Genomic DNA, 17,096 nt, shown 5'->3' with positions numbered 1-17,096 from the left:
CAGAAAAAGTTCAAACCTGACAGTTTAGGGAGACCAAACCAAATAAGAAAAAAAAAAAGAAAAAAGAAAAGTGTGATAGTAGGTCATTAAAGTGCACTGACCAAAAGTTTACAGAACACGGTGTCCTCTCTGGGCTCTGGCTGGAGGTACTACGTGTGTGTTTGTGCAGCTTTTGTATGCGTGTGCACACTGTGTGCATGCATTCAGGAGCTACGTGTGTATTTATATATTCCCTCTGTGCTGGCAGGAGACGGATGATGCAAGCTCTTTGTAGGGTTTCCAAACGGCGGCCATAATTTCTCTCAACCTGTTGTAAGGCCTCGATTTATTGCATCACTTAGCGGGCCTTAATAGACAAATAAGCCACAAAGAAGTCAATCTAACCAGCGAGTATCAGCAGGCGCAGTCTGTGCGGAGCCAAGTGGTTCTATACGAGTGTGACCATGAAAGCCTTAAAAGACATGCAACTATTAAGAGCTTTGGGTAAGTGCAGTGTAAGCAGTGTGTGTCAGATTGTTTGTGTTAGCTAAAAGTCATTAGTCTCCTAAGTTTAGTAATATCTTTAGAAGGATCAAGATGGCCGGCAGGGTCAATCTTCTCGAACTAAAATCTTACATCTCCATCCTGTGGCGAAAAATGGGTACTGCATGGCAAGCTCCTATTTCTGTTGCCCCCTGACTTGTTTTAAAATGTTCACCAATATAACTACTATTGACTCAGTTTATATACGTAAGTGAACAGAAACTTAGATTGAGTTTTACTTAGTTTGTGGCTCAAATCTTCTGTTTTGAGCCTTGGCGAAACCAGCACAGAGTATGTTCAGCTTCTTTTCAGATGTTAAAATGTCATTTAGTGAATTAGATTAAAAGCAGTTACATTTTTCTAACCAAAACAGAAAACATATTAAAAGTATCATCAACTTAGAGTTAGGAACTTTTAGTAAAATTCACATATTCCAACTGGAGATGTCAGAGTTTTTTAATTAGCCAATTTGAATTTAGTTGAGCTGTTTTTCCGATTCATTAAATGGATCAAAACTAAGACCTCCACAAATTTAAGTCTATAAATGTTTTAACTATTACCCACTTTGCTATGATGGCGTATTAGGGCATTGTAGATAGAAAAAAAAGTAGTAAATTTACACCAAAAAACTCTGAAATTTTTAGATTAATTTCAGAAATGTTGTAGAAAAAATCTGAAAAATTCTGAGCTTGAAAAGTAGAAAATTTCACATTTGTATCTAATTTTCATGTTTTTTTGAATGTCTGTACAACAGAAGACTAATAATTTAGAGGGACAAAAGTAGAAATTATTTTTCTGAGTTTCAAGAAGTCAAAAACTTTTTCTACAAATTTTCTGAGATTAATCCCAAAATTTCTGAGTTTTATTTATAGAAAATTTTTGACTTTTGAAACTCAGAAACTTCCAAAAAATTGTCTAGAAAATTTTTCAGATTAATTAAAACATTTCTGAGGTTTTGGCACAAATGTACCCCTTTTCCTCTGTCAGAGTGACACAAGTAGGCCGTTATACTTTGTTCCACTTTCCTCAGATTGATAAAAAAAAAATCTGATAAGGTCTGCAGGGCACCGTTTGTCACTTTGGGCAAATTTAAAGGAACAAACATATAAGATTATTCTTCCAATTCAAAGATACATTATTAATCCCATTAATAATTAAGAATTTCTTCAGAAGCAACTTATGTGTTGCTTCTGAAGAAATCTAAGACCTAAAATGAACAGAAATTTCTCTTTGTGATTAACATGACATTATGAAATCACTTAAACTCCATGTGTTGTTCTAAATAAAGATCTATATAAAAATACTCACCATCCAAAAGAGCGTTCCTGTAGCAAAGTCTGCATATTGTTCTATTGTGGACAGAACACTGAAGATAAGACACACCAAGACCATGAGGAAGCTGCAGGGAGACAGAGAAACCGATTATTACTTTGCACCAAAGTTTAAGATGCACAAAATATTAACATTTCAGAATCGGAATCAGCTTTATTCACCAGCTTTGCACGCACAAAAAGCAATCGGACTTCAGTTCCACTCTACTGTCCATGAAGACATTTTAAATATAAATGTACAAAAAGACTTGTTGGAAAATAAAAAGATTTTTTTGGGGGGGGTGTAAATATTTGTATATTTGAAGTTTTTAGTAAAGAGGAAGAGAAGGTGGAATTAGTGCAAATACTCATGGCATGAAGAGTTTGTGACCAGGATGTGTGTGGTCTGCAGACATGTTAGCTGCCTGGAGTTTAGCTTGTAAGGATAAGTATAACTTTTTTGGTGTGAATTCAGATTGAAGTTCATGATGCACCTTTGCAGAAACTAGCAATCTAATGTTTAAAAAAATAATAATAATAATAAAAAAAGGGAATCCAGAGGGGATAATGTGAAAAAAAACAAAGAATGGAAACTGTCATACTGTTATAAACTCCTGGCAGTGTAAGGTATGAATTTAAGCAAAATGCCTCCAACCAAAAGACAGAATAAATCCTGCAGCAGTTGGAAGTTTGAGGTGCTTCGTCTCAGTTTTGCTCTGTTTTCACCGACCGGCCCGTATCATTAGCTGACAGGGTGTTTCCACATCTCCTAGCAACGGTGAAACATTCCGACGAGACGCTCCATCTGTCAGTGTACATACATCGTCTACAAATACGGCCTCCTGAGCTAAACATACATGGCCGGCTCACCTAACAGAGGATGGAAGAAGAAGAAGAAGAAGAAGAGCATGCAAGAGGAAGGTGGGGAGGTGGAAGACCGGACAAACTAGTAAAGGAAAACAGAAAGCAAAAAGCAGAATAAAGTCACGGCTGAAGGTTTTTTTTGGTGTATGCATTCATTGCAGATTGTTGTGGAGAGTGATCACAACAGTGCATGTCAAGGTGTGTAGAATCTTGATTCATTAACTTCTTAAAAATCTACTGATCTATTTAGCAGGATGATGGCACGTATGGCTGAAATCTATTCCTACAAGCAGTTATTTACTCCAAAGAAAATGTTTTCAGTCGTTTTTGTAATAAAAACAGCCTCCTTTACAAAAAATGTGCTGCTAACAATCTTCCAGCTAAAGCTGTGGTCACCGTTGCGTCTCGTCTTGACACGCATGTTTGTGCACCTGAAATTGTACGTAACGTGGGCCAAAATGTTACGCGGCTCATCGACTAAGCTTGAGTTCAGTCGATGAGCCACTTTCACTCCGTTTTTTATAGTGCGTGTTTATTGAGATGAAGGGCGTAACATTCTGTGCACTCTAGGGTGGAGAAAGTTAACGGCTAACACTTTCTATTTTTATTTGTTGTTTTTGCTCACACTTAAGTTAGTTACTTTGCAGGTGCAACATGAGGCGTTTGGATGAAAGTCTTCCGATTAGGCTGGCTGGAAAGTCTGTTGAAAAATATCAAAAATTCCAAAAATAGTACAAAGATGATCAGCGGAAAACTGAACTTATGCAAAATAAAAGTGAAAAAAATGTGAATATTTTGAAATGGTTTACTTTCAAAATGGCAAAAATTACAAATACAAATGGCAAAACTGTATCTGAAGTCATTTATCACCACATTTTAGAGAAAAGGACATAGCACAGGTGTGTTTTTAGGTTCCTACCTGCTATATTGCAACTCACTGAACCGATTTCACGGTTTCCACAGAAGCTCTCGGCTGCCCGCGTTTCAACTTTCTTAACACAACTTTCTTGGCACAGCAAGGATTAACAGTAATCCCAGTTAGGAGCATTTTCACTATGCGAAGGGGGGATAATCCTTGAAACCTTTTTAAAAGCCTCTCAGTAACATGACTGGCAGTATTTGCATGCACCATTATGAAGATGAGAGTCACTTTAAAACACACACACACGTCACAGGATGCATTACAACTCTGTGAGCTGCAAGGACTCCATGTCACATGTCAGGAAGGTTAAGTAAGAGTTTTCACTTTTCCTGCCCTAGTCATGATAATGCAAATAGCTGAAATCTGATATCTACATAGAGTGCAAAGAAACATAGGTATCCCCACCGCCCCATTCTCTGAAATTAAGTCTGACTGAAAGTTTTAGTGTTTTAGACAATGAAAAGTGGCCCAATTACCAAAATAATGACAAGAGATTCTTATAATTTTATAAACTTTTAGACAAGTTTGGTCGCCCAGCTGACATTTGAGAGAATCTGAGGAACACTTCAAATTCACTACTGTGACATCAGGCAAAAAAAAAAAAAAGCAAATGAAATCAGACAAAATATTTGCAGTAAAACTGCTGATCTTCTATCAACCTTAGTGACCTTTATAATTCAAGGTCCTTAAAGAAAGCTGGGATAATTTGTCACTGATCCCAGAGACACTCCGCCCAGCTGAAGCCGAAGCCAGTGAGAAATTCATTATCTGCAGTGAAATGGTGGACAGCATGGGCTGAAAGGCCTCGAAGCCACTCCTCCGAAAGCAAACAGCCAAATAAGTGTTTGCAAATCAACACCGAGACGAGGGTCTTGATTTTACCAGGCGTTGTCTTCTGCTGCGATGAAACTAAAATTAAACCGTTTGGCAAAAAGCAATCAAGGGAAACAACTGCAAGCCCGGGGGCACAGGGTCATTTCACTGCACTTCACACGATTGATGGCGTTACATGGAAAGAACGTTATGTGTAAATATTAACGCAGCAGCAGTCAGAAAGCTAGTCTGGACACAAATGGTTCTTCCAAGTGGATAACGACCCAAAGAGTGCCGCCAGATTAGTTACAAAGCGGCTTAAGGAAACGGAGACGCTGTTTTTTGGAATGGCCTGATCTCAGTCCCACGCGAAATACTGCGCTTGTGAGAAGAGTTTTGTACGAGCAAAGCGGTCTAACAAATCCGACTCTGTGACACCATTTCCGTCAGGAGGAATGGGCCAAAACTCCAGCATTAGATGGTGAGGAAAAAAAACCCAAAAGTTTGATTCCAGTCATACAGTTTAGAAGAGAATTCAAAGTAGGATGAAGGAATTCTGAATTTGAAGGAAAATGATTTTAAAAAATTACTCCAGTTTAACCCTAAGTTACCTAAGAAGTGAAATATTTTGTTTAAATGTCAGAGAGTGAGGAACACAATGCAGTAAATATCAGGTTACAGATAGACTCCACAAGCCACTGAGTTTTTCTTTTCTCCTGGAAGAGAAGCGAATCCCTGGATCTGGATCCTCAGATGATCCAGTCAGGAAGCAGAAGATGTGCTTTGCTTGACAGATTACTTTCCACAATATCATGCCATGCAAAGAGGAAGACTTGGAGAAGGAGGATTCCCCTCTCTCTCACGCACACACACACGACCTCCTGGCCAGATGGGACAATGATTTAACTCTATAGGGATTACACAGAGACACACACTCAAAACCACATTTCTTACTCCCTCTTATCCTCCTCCGGCATCAGTTCAAAGCAAAAAAGCTGAAGAAAAGAAAAGAAAATCATTTTCTACAGATTTGGGTAAATGTAGAGGAAAGACGTATAGCTTTGGCTCACGGTGAGCATCGGCCGGTCACGTTTTTGGAAAGGGAGGTTTTAATGAAACACCTGCTTGCACAACATCTGGTACTGAGGGATTTAAGGCCATTTCTCATATAAATCCATTAAACATACAATGTAGGCATGAGCCACAGGACTTTTTTTGTTTCCAGAGTTAAGGAAAGAGTATAGAGTGAGTGATCCGTTTTTCATTTAGACGTCATAGGGATTGATATTGTAAAGGTTTGCAGGTACAACAACGGGGGCAAACTTGATAGCACACGCAAACCTGACAAGGTGCAAACAGGATCTCATCAGCAAAAATGAGAAGACTGGCAAGACCTGAATTTGGCATTTCTGCCTTCATTTGTAGCAAAGGATGTGTCTGCAGCTAAAAGAAATAAAAACTTAAATAAGTCCTGTCTGCTTTATTGGTGCAGGCTGATCTGCTGACTATTTTTTCAATTAACCAATAATTGGATAGCAAATGATATTTAGTATGAGATTTTCTTTACAGGATTTGAACTGGGTGAAGATAAAACTATGCCACTAGAGTTCTGGACAGAACATATTTACACACTAAAAAGGTTTTTCACCTAAAAGGCAAAATGTATAGATTTTCTTTGTCCAGTTTTGGCTTATTTACTGCTTGCTCTCTTTGTGTTGTTTTTTCAGCAAAGGTAATGTTTTTGAGTCTGCTAGCAACTGACTGATTACTAAATTAATTGATGACTATTTCAATAATTGATCAATTGCCATTAATCCGTCCGTCTCCAGCCCTAGATTCTTGACAGAAAACATTTACCAACGCCATAAATAAAACTCAGAACATTTGTTTTTACCCATGACAACAATGTTGTAAATCCTGCCGTGTTTCTAAAGCAGTGATATTTTATCAGTTATAGTAAGGAGTTGGACACACACACCATTGACACCACAGAGATGTGTGTGTTTTTTTGTTGTTTTTTTTTTTTTCTGCAGACACGACTGAGTCACTCACAGCCATTAGCTAACCTTGTTTCGCCAGGCCAAAACCCCTGGGATCTGATTAAAACAAAACAGCTGGGGTTTTAGTGAGTATTATTGACTGCAAATCTGTCTAGCTGCACTAAAATAGAGCCGCACCAAAGCGTCCACTCAGTCAGCAGTGGCACTGTGTAAGCTTTAAAAGCGTCGAAATACCAGAGACAGTGACCTCACTGTGCACATAAAGAAAATATGCAGCACGTAAAGAGAACCAGAGATTTATTATTATTATTATCATCATCCTCAAAGATGGGTTCCAATGAAGGTAAGGGAATCAAATATACATAGAAAATCAAGCTAATATCAATGTGTGAGAGCTTCATTGGGCAGCAGCAGAGTTTGGTGCAAACCACCTTAGCTTTACAAATGAGCAGAAAGGTCTTTTGGTTTTAATCTTGGATGATTAGATGGATCAGCAAGTTCCTTTAAAGTCACAGTTTTCAGATTGCTGTGGCTGAGAAAGACTTGTGTAGGAAAATGGAAGTTTGAAAAAGCAGACGGCAACAAAGAAATGATGTTAGAACCAGAACCCAGAATAAGTGTACCTTATTGGGAATTTTCATCATACTCCAACATAAAGTGGGAGTGGCATGAAAATGAAACATGATTTTAAAATGTGGTTGACATGTGTAAAGCCAACACTCTGTAGAACCCCCGTTATAATCTGGAGTATGTCTCTACTTGGTTCACAAAACTAGAAAGTAGATCATTTTCTGTGTTGTTGTGATTTCAGGTTACATTGGAGTTTAACCAAGAAACCAGTGGCTAAAAGACACCAGTCCATCACATTGCCAATAAAAAGACAAACAAGATTAATAAAAACACACGTTCACACCCAGTCATTTGCCCAACATGGAGGGTTTTGAACTGTGAAGTGGAAAACGACACATCCGGAGGGAACTCAGTGAGAATCAGTCAAACTCTACACAGCTGGGCCCCAGTTGAGATTTGAACTGGACATGTGGGGCAAACCAGAATAATAACCTCACAGTCCAGAGCATGCTCAAGCCACTTGTACAGACACTGTAAGCATGGCTAAAGGCACAGCAGACCTCCACAGCCTTCTTCTCCGACCCCCCGCCCCCATTTAAACTCAAAGAGGAGCTTAGGGTGGATTACACTACATCAGAGTTCAGCCACAAACACGGTTATTGCATCTGAGCAGAGCCTTCAGATTGGTCACCACATTCTGTGACCAAGGCAGCAAAGCAACGCCTGGTTGATCTTGAACAGACTCAGAATTTCTCTTTGGGTTAAAGACGTCAGACTGATGGAAAGAGAAAAATGGAAACGGGCCAGTTAATTATTTCTGTTGAGAAGTATTTCTTTGAAAAATGATCTGGTGTTTACTTATTCATTGTCAGATACGCTCAAAAACACAAGTAACAAGTAATTTATTTTCAATTTTAAATGTGAAAAAGTTGAAACCAGATGTTTACAGTCACTGCTTAAGACTTTACTTTTGCTATGTTAATGTTGATTACCACAATTATTTCTATTGGCTAAATATCAGAATAACCAAAGATTTTAAAGATAATTTAATGTAACTGTATTGAATTCAGAAGTTTAGACAAACATTTAGTATTTATTTAGTAGCATTGCCTCCTTTATATGCTGTATGACCTGGGGTCAAACATTTTGGGTTTCCTTCCACAAGTTTCTCACAATAGTTTACTGGTATGTTTAGGGTCACTGTCCATTTTTGAGACTTAGAAAAGAGAGCTAAACTACGTGGCTGCTAACGTTAATTCAATATTTGGAAGTGTGGCCAACACGGACTGAACGGCTTCGTTCACTTCCTCCGCTCATTTACTAAAAGTACAGTGCAAGTTTAAAACTGCGCAGAAATTCAACGTCATCATCAAACCTTCTCCTTCTGTTCACTGATTGGCCCGTTTGAAATTTCACTGGAGAAATCCAAGTCAATGGGAGAAAGCCTAGACGGAGCATAAAGGGAGATGAGAATCAAGAGGAATCACGTAGGAAGGTAATGGCTCAAAGTTACCTTGAATTAGATGATAATAATGGATTTGATTTGTTGCTACAAAGTGATAAAGAAACCACATCAACCAGCGCTTATATGCAACTTGTGTAGAAGCTTTTAAAGACACACGGATGTACCGTTTTCTGCACCGTAAAAGAAACAAAAGGCCACATAAGATTTTCCAACCTAGCGTAAACAGAAAGTGACGCATACAGTTTGCTTCACTCAGACGGTAATCTCATGGTAAGCAAACATTTAAAAAGAGGTTTTCCTTTTCACATACAGAGGGCTGGGGGTGGGAGCAGGGCATGGAAAAGTGAGGATTCACTGTAGTTATTTCAGTAATCTGTCCAAATGTAAAAACACATCCAAGTCTTTCAGACAGCATCTGGCCGGCAGCGTTTTCACGAGGAAAAGCAGGTGCCATTCATCCTCTACTCCAAACCAGCAAGGGTATAGCAGAACAAAACAAAAAAAGAGAAATCTGAATCCACAACACCATGTGACGCACTCATAATGACGCGAACTGGGTTGCTTTTAAAAATAGTGCAAAGATCAGGTTTTTGTGTCGTGCAGATTTAACTTCCTCGGAGGATTTTCAGCTCAAACCTGTTTGCTTGAGAGAAGCTTCAACCAGCTCCTGTATCGCATCGCATTTAGGTGTCAGTATGAACTGACTGCAGCCTGGAAGGTCATGATGGAGTCATGGAGGGCAGCATCTTTATTTCCTTTTGGTTATGTAAACGACTGAGAGGGAGTGGTCCAAATCTGTGTGTGTGCGGTGGGTGATCGCTGCCACAGGTTGTGTGTGTGTGCTGGCGATGCTCAACTCCATTGCGTAAGGTTCTTTCTGGACACATGGCCACATATGCCGTCCCGAGTCCAAAGGTTTTCGACCGAGCCCGACTCACTCAGACATCAATACAACAGTATTTCTGTTTGTTTGTATTTCTGTGCATTGCAGTTGGACAGGAAGTGACCCTCGTTCAGTTCTGTGATCTATTATGAATGATGCCACTGTCTGTCTACAAGAAGCTGGAGCAAACTCATCAACAAGCCCTCAGAAGAGCTTTAAGCTGCGACCGAAACGCTTCTTAAATTCCCCTTAATTATTTACATTAGTTAGACTTAGGGTATTAGTTCATTAAATAGTGATGAAGCACTTAACATGTCAATAGATTTGTACAAAATAATTATCCAGAGTCCTTTTCTTCTTTATTCTAGATGGCTCTTGTGGCTGCTAACACAGATGCAGCTGGATTAACAGAAGATGGTCATATATACATGCAAGAGCATTCACACTGCATGCATTTTATTATGTTAAACTGCAAACTTTAGTGTTTTGTTATCTTAATTTATCGAGACAGATTAATAAATTAAAATAAGCAGTATTTTTTGCAAAGTGGAAGGAAAATGATACAATGTTTTCATATTTTTTACCAACTAAAGGAGAATTTCAGATCTTATCACTAGAAAATTAAATGGTGAAAGAACGACAAAGTGTTTTAGAATGATAAAAACAACTAAATCAGATCATGATGTAAGAATGTTATGAGGCAAAGTGGCAAAACCTGAAACTGCTGCTGTGCAACTTACTCATCGAGTTGTTGCTAGGCAACCAAAGAGCGACTCAGTTAGTTGAGTTACTGGCTGTGAGAGATTGAGTATAGCTTTTCTTCTGCCTACAGTGGAGTTCAATAAAATTAATCGATATTCTGTCACCTATTGATATTGATCACATGTCAATATGTTGTTACTGACATATTGTCCAGCTCCAGCTAAATCTCAGAGTTCTTGGTCAGTCAAGAGTCCATCAAGAAAGAAATTATGTACTTCGCTACTTTAGCAATATTTTTGAGAAATCTAAAAGTCACAGTTTGGAGATTCACAAATAAAACTGTGCTTTAACAAAATATTATCAGTGTGCGTTTAAAAGTTTTGTTTTGAAATGCAAAAGAAAACTTTATGTTAAAATTAAAATTATGTTTTTAAGGTCTAAAAACTTGATTAATTTTCACAATGCTGCAGAAACTGAAGGTGAATATGAGACTGCTGTGTTTTTGTTTTTTACCATCTCCATAGAGCTGTCCCTGAGTCATGCTGGATGTTTCATAGGTTGGCAGCTGACATCCATCGTTGACTTCAGTGGATGTCTGAGAAAACTTCACAATGGGGTTTAACCAGATTTAGATGAATGCAAGTCTGAGAGTATATCTAAGAAAAAATGTGGGACCAAAATGAACTAGTCAACAACCCTGTGTGTGTGTGTGTGTGTGTGTTATTTATTGTGTGCCATATAGAGCTGGCCCTTTAGAGCCGCCCTATTAAGGCTGTCATTGCTCTTTATCCTTCCTCTCCACTGATCACCACAGAGAACAGGAGAATGAATGGCCACCAGCCATCGCCATTAACAATTAAGAGTTACCTAAAGGAGTGTTAGTGAAGAACGGTTAGAGGGGTTTCATTTTAAATGAAGGCGAGGCTCAAGTTCCCGCTCCTTTATGAGGGAGGAAACACTGGAGCTTCAGTTACTCCTGGTAGGAATTACATTTGCTGCAGAGCAAAGGAAGCATCTGTGTGAAGCAAAGAGGAGATCTCTCTCTCTCTCTCTCTCTCTCATTAGTTATTAGTTGAGCAAAATTAGAAAAAAAAAAAAAGGTGGATACTTTTAGCTGAAGCTTTCTTGTAGAGTTTGGGTTGAATGGGTGTAAGCAATCAGGCAGAGTAAAGGCAACTAAATCATCATAACAAAGCACTTCATAAGCTGGAAGCTAATAAATAATTACACGGCAGCCAGAACTGTGGGCTGCCGGTTATTCATGACCACGGACCTAATTTCTAAGTCATGTAACATAAATGTGGAATAAAAAAAATAAAATAAAATAAAAAACTACACAGTAATCAAGAAAAAAGGCTTACTTTAGAAGAGCAGCTATATTAAAGCCCAAGTATTTTTTCTTGACAGGACACTTTTTGCATGGAGAATTATGGATAACAGAATATTTCACATTCTGTCTATTTGACCGGATATAGCCATTGTATCTATTGTTTGGTGTTTCAGTGGGGAAAAAAACAGTTTGCAAAAGTATCGTCTCATTTTGTTGCATCAAAACCACAAACTTCAATGTCATTTTTATTAAGTTTTTTTTTGTGACAACACATAGATGTGTTCAGTCCATCAATCAGAAATGAAAGAAGTGATGATTTATTTAGAGACGGTGTCACCACTCTGAGAAACTGCATTGAGATATTTCAACAGTGTGTAAATTAAATAAAAAATGAAAAAATTAAAAATTAAAAATGTAAGTTTGAGTCTCTGACAAGCCAGAAAATCCACAACTCAAGGGACCAGCTTGAATCTCTAAATCACTGAAGGATTATCATGTCTTTATGTACTTATCTTCAGAAAGGTCCAAAGGCCAAGTAAAAAAAAAAAACATCTGATTCGGGCTCTACAGTTTAAATGCGGCACTTCTTAACAATATCTCTAACAATTAAAGATTAAACCAACCAAAACTCTGCAGAGAGAATCGGGAGAAACAAAATGGCTTTATTTGTTTCTCCCGAACAAATAAATAAATAAGTTAAACCTGTGGAACATCTGTGGAATTGTGACATGTATTGTCACAATACGTGTCACAATTCCTTGACAGGTATTGTGACATGTCATGGAGTTTCCTTGACATGTCACAATATGACATGTCACAATGCAGTCATGTTTGTTTATATGAGTATAAATGAACTGTAGCGTGGAGAATTTGTACAAAGTGGTCATTTATTTCAGCTTAAAGTAAAAACAATTGAGAGAAACTTTTTACATTTTTGATATTTTTCTCCAATTTTCACAAATTGGGATTTTTCTAGAAAATAATGTTGCAAATCCCATCCATCCATCCATCTAAAATAAAGGAATAACAGAAGGGACATAAAATCATGAACATTTACACCTGCACCCTGTTTAAAATCACTATTCAACCTTATCTGCATGTCTGCTGATTGTGTGAGACAATGACAGCCTCTGATTTAAATATAGACATCCACAGGAAGAACAAAGGAACTTTATGTTACCAAAGAGTGAAGTGCATCACTGAAAACATTGAGCCACTGCAACTTTTCCTAAAGCTTTACTCTCAAAATGAGGAAAATGAAAAAGACAAATGGACTGAAACTGCATTTTGTAAGCATTGCTCACAAAAAACATGCCAGTAGTTCTGCAGAGTGAAAATTGGCTTTACTTATTTTAAACTAGAAAACAACACCAAAACAGAGCAAATTGGATAGAGACAGAAAAAAACAACAAACATTTGCTTTCATTTTGGACTTTGTGTCTTAGAGTTTTTATGATTCTTATACACTCTTTTACTCTCTAATGTGGCCTGATGTAATAAAATCTACCCACACACAGCTCCCTGCCCCCACACACACACCTTCCTCTGAGTTATATATATGTCAGCCTGACCACAAAGAAATGCACACAAAAAACCCCCGACTGAGGCTGCACCACAAAACTAAATATGACATTTATCAGTCATATTGCTGATAAATGGGCCAGAAATAATCACATTTTTAAAAAATGATTTTAAAAGAAGTGTTTAAATGTTTTGTTAAATTACTAAATTCTTTTTTTTTTTTTAAATTAGGACCTCGTGTTATAGGACAGCATGAAAAGCTGTAGCAGGACTTGAAAGTCGTCTGATATTTTTTCTGGAAAGACGAATGGAAAATAAAACTTCTGTGTTTAAAGTATTTACTCGGTTAGGTCGAATATAAACACGCCGTCGGCTAAGTTGGTTGCAAAGTTTAGCCAGGCTTTGTATATTTAGAAATGAATGTAAATAGTATCTAGTAGAGGCATTTCAATTGAACGTCTATGATGAATATTATTCATATTTTCCATCTAATCTGACCTAAATCCTCGTGCTTCAGGCTTACGACGGCTAAACTGTGGAATACTTATGAGATCATAGAAGCTCGTTCTCTCACATATTACCAGGGCACTCTGGGATTTCTGATAGGAGTAGTAGTTTGATTTTTAATTTTTTTTTTTTTAAATGCCCAAACTACTAAATGTTAAAGTTTGTGGGATATTTTCTCCTTTAATAACGAACCAAATGTTTTATCTTGTTCAACTGCAAGACACTTCATTTCATCTAAGACACATTTATAATCCCCAATTGGACTCCAGCGCTTTTTCTGTAAACTTTTGCTGACATGACTGTTGAAGGTCCGGCATCAGCAAACATGATGCAGCACAGCAAGAAAAATAAAAAATAAAAATCTACAACTTCATACTAACGAGACACACAAACAAAGACTAAGTTCAGCTCATTTTAGTCATGTGAGCAGACATTAAAGTTTTAGTTAGTTTTCCTTTCTTGAAGTTTTATTGCAAATTTTGGTAATTTCGTTAGTTTTCATCAACAATAATGAAACACGATTTGATATTAATATGTGTATCGGTACCAATAAGGGCAGAGCTACTCTGTCTATTTCTATGAGTTGTGATGTCGAGCTTTATTACTTATTTTACATTATATTTAGATAATTGCACTTTCTGAACCATTTGAAATATTTTCACGACTGACCGAAGTGGTCAATGTTTTTTCTGGTTTCTTTATGACATTGACTGTTTTACTACTAACTGCACTAACAATTAGGAGTAAAGCAGGATGTAAAAGTGTTTGTTTTTGCATGTTTGACCAAGCTTGTGGAGCTACAGGTGTATTTAAGCATCCTGTACTGGTGCAGAGGTATCAAAGATTGTGTAATTCAGTACATTTATATCTGTGTTTAAATAAAAGAAACACTTCAAATCAATTCAGAACTGCTTTTCCGTATCATATCGGTATCAGCCGATACTAAACATCAGATATCTGTATCGGATACAGAAACCTAAAACCTTTTCTTTACATTAAACTCTTTGCAGTTGGGTTCACAAACGTTTCAATTCAAACCAACATCGAGTTCATCTGAAGTTTGCAGCCAAATGGGTAAAGAACAAAAGCAGGCAGGTACTCACACTAGAAAGTGGTAGAGGAAGCATTTCAACCCTGCGGGTCTTTCTAGAAAGTTGTAAACGTCCCCCTGCATGCTAGTCTTAATGTAAGGACTCTGGAACTCCTTCTGATGATGGCGCAGCCAACTGGAGCGAGGGAGAGGCGGCGGGACGGGGGTAACGGACGGCTGGCTGTGTGCGATCTGCAGCTCCGGGTCCTTTGTGTCAGCTGGAGGTAAGCAGGGGAAGCCTGATCCATTATTCACCGCCGGGGGGTCCATCTCCAGCGAAACTGGCGAGTAGTGGCCGACGTCAGGCACGGGGACCCGCAAGGCACCGCAGCCGGCAGCGGGACCGGTGGAGGCGGCCAGGTCCATCTCCTGGTCCAGGCTCAGGCTGATGCTCGTGCCGGCACATCCGTTGGGGCTGCAGCGTATGAAGGAGCTCCGCATCCTGCTGCCATAGTCCCGCTGCACATGGCAGGTCATGTGAAAGGAGCGTGCTCGTCTTTCCCCCATCGTGCCCCTTCAGGACGGGCAGAGGGGTGCTAATGAGGACTTTTAAAATCCTGGTGGTTCTGGCCGAGGTTTGCGCAGGAGGGAGCGGCCCAGCAGCAGGTGAGAACTAGCTACCTGCGGCGGAGAAGTGTGCTCTTTGTAGGGCCGCATGGGTCTCCATACCTAAAAAAGGAAAAGGTGACAGGAGTCATGAGGATGCACATAAATCAAGTTTGTCTGCGTGGGACATTTCAGCAACAAGGCAGTTCAAAGTGCTTTACATCATAAAAACACATAAATCCACAATTGAACCATCACATTTTGCCAAGTGCCGTCATTACACATCAAAATATTGGTTAGTGTTTAATTTATTATGGCACAAAAGCAACTCCAACCTTGTGGGGTTTTAGTCTAGATTTAAAGTTTTGGTTGTTTTACAATTTTCCGGGTGTTTGTTCCAGATTTGTGTTGCATAAAAGCTGAATGCTGCTTCTCCATGTTTGGTTCTGGTTCTGGGGATTCAGAGCATCATGAACTGGAATCAACTTTGCCCTCTAATGTTGTGCTACCCGTTACTCAATATCTTGAAACTCTTCTATATACGTAGTGCTAACTTCTCTCCTCTGACTTTCTCCTTGATTATTCCTTTTCAACATGACAGCAATAGTAGCAGTAGGAAATAAACAATTTCAGGTCGCAGTGACATCTTGCCCACCCGGGTGTACTTGTGAACAACAGGATTTGGATTTGCACTTTCGTCACACACAGAAACACATCTGCCAGGTATGTGCAGCTCGTTGCGACTGGGAAAGTAGAAAATTTGTTTTCCCAGTTCCTTCGTAAAGCTACACTAAGCATCAGTCCACCAGTCTATCTGCATGTCGCCGTTCCTACTGTGCATTTTTAAATTTTGTATAGGGAGAAGGGAGAGCGTTGCGCAACATAAATAATCACCCAGCCGGAACACGGCGCGCTTACTAATAAAATATAATTTAACGAAGCTTCGAGGCAGATAATTTGCCTCGAGGAATTTTAATAATCAAGGCACTTGAACCATTCGAGGAATCGTTACAGCCCTACAATACATGTTAGGTAATTATCTAAGCACCATACTTTCAGAGTCTATACATTCTTTTGATGTATAAACAGCTGATGAAAGCCGCAACCAACTTTTTCAACACCTGGTTGCTGAGATTAAATTTAAACAGAATAAAAAGCTAAATATCATCTGATTTTCATTCATAAAAATAGCCTTAGTCGATTGCTAAAGTTAGAGGCTGCATTTTTGTGACCTCTGTGAACATAATAACACTAAGAGGTAACGTTTTGCTTTTATGTAATATTTTGCAATGTTCCCTTACAACACACTTTCTCTCTCTGAGGATTTTCTTTTGTGAAACCGCCATCCGGCTGGATTGCCCTGGATGGATGTCAAACACCACCCGCCCCGCTCCTCTTCCATCTGGAAAGGAAAAACAGATGCACCGCATGGACTCTGAATATATTTAGAGAAAATAATTCGGCTGTCCACACCAAAGTGTAAACCCGGGAATTTGAGCAAAACATGTCGCGTTAACGTGCAGCTGAATAAAAATAAAGTTAGACTGATAAGTGAAGAAGGTAGCAGTGGTCATGTGCATTACTCTCTACTGACCTCCCTTTAACTTTTTTGGGGTTTTATAATCTGGCCACATTTGCACCAGGTTGGATACTGTGTGAAGCAGAACCTGCTAGCTGCTGATATCTTTTGAACTTTTTCACATCTTGTGACGTTGAACCAAAAAAAAGCCACATTTGCTTTGTTGAGACTTTATGTGATAGACACTCACGGGATAAAGTCCCAAATTGTGGAATGGAAGGAAAATGATTTATTTTTTGTGATTACAAATCTGAAAAGTGTGGGTGCACAGGGTCTGTGACTTCACAACAGTTCTTAGTAACTTTGCCTACAAATAATAATAAACAAAAGAAAAAACATACAATAAATTGAGGTTATAGGAGTTTTTTTTGTTTTTTTTTACAGCAGAACGACACTGAAAGTACCAGTAATGTTTAATATTTTCTTGTCTTTTTTTTTCTTTTTACATCATTTTACACAAATATTGACGCCC

At 38.6% G+C, this 17,096-nt stretch overlaps 1 protein-coding gene across 1 annotated transcript in view; it reads right to left on the bottom strand.

The window, feature by feature from the left end:
- kcnq1.2 (potassium voltage-gated channel, KQT-like subfamily, member 1.2) overlaps positions 1-17,096 on the bottom strand; it is a 126,563-nt gene that overhangs the window by 108,049 nt on the left and 1,418 nt on the right. The window contains exons 2-3 of the mRNA XM_015003907.2: positions 14,513-15,168; positions 1,831-1,921 (exon numbers count right to left, since the gene is read on the bottom strand). Of these exons, the coding sequence (XP_014859393.2) occupies positions 1,831-1,921; positions 14,513-15,006 (585 nt within the window). The 5' untranslated portion in view covers positions 15,007-15,168. The remainder of the gene's footprint in view (positions 1-1,830; positions 1,922-14,512; positions 15,169-17,096) is intronic.

The sequence above is a fragment of the Poecilia mexicana genome, unplaced genomic scaffold (assembly GCF_051168715.1).
Source record: "Poecilia mexicana isolate PSO_F unplaced genomic scaffold, ASM5116871v1 scaffold_6, whole genome shotgun sequence".
NCBI classification, from domain to species: Eukaryota; Metazoa; Chordata; class Actinopteri; order Cyprinodontiformes; family Poeciliidae; genus Poecilia; species Poecilia mexicana.
The sequence above is the reverse complement of the archived record's forward strand: the minus strand, read 5'-3'. Positions and strand labels throughout refer to the sequence as shown.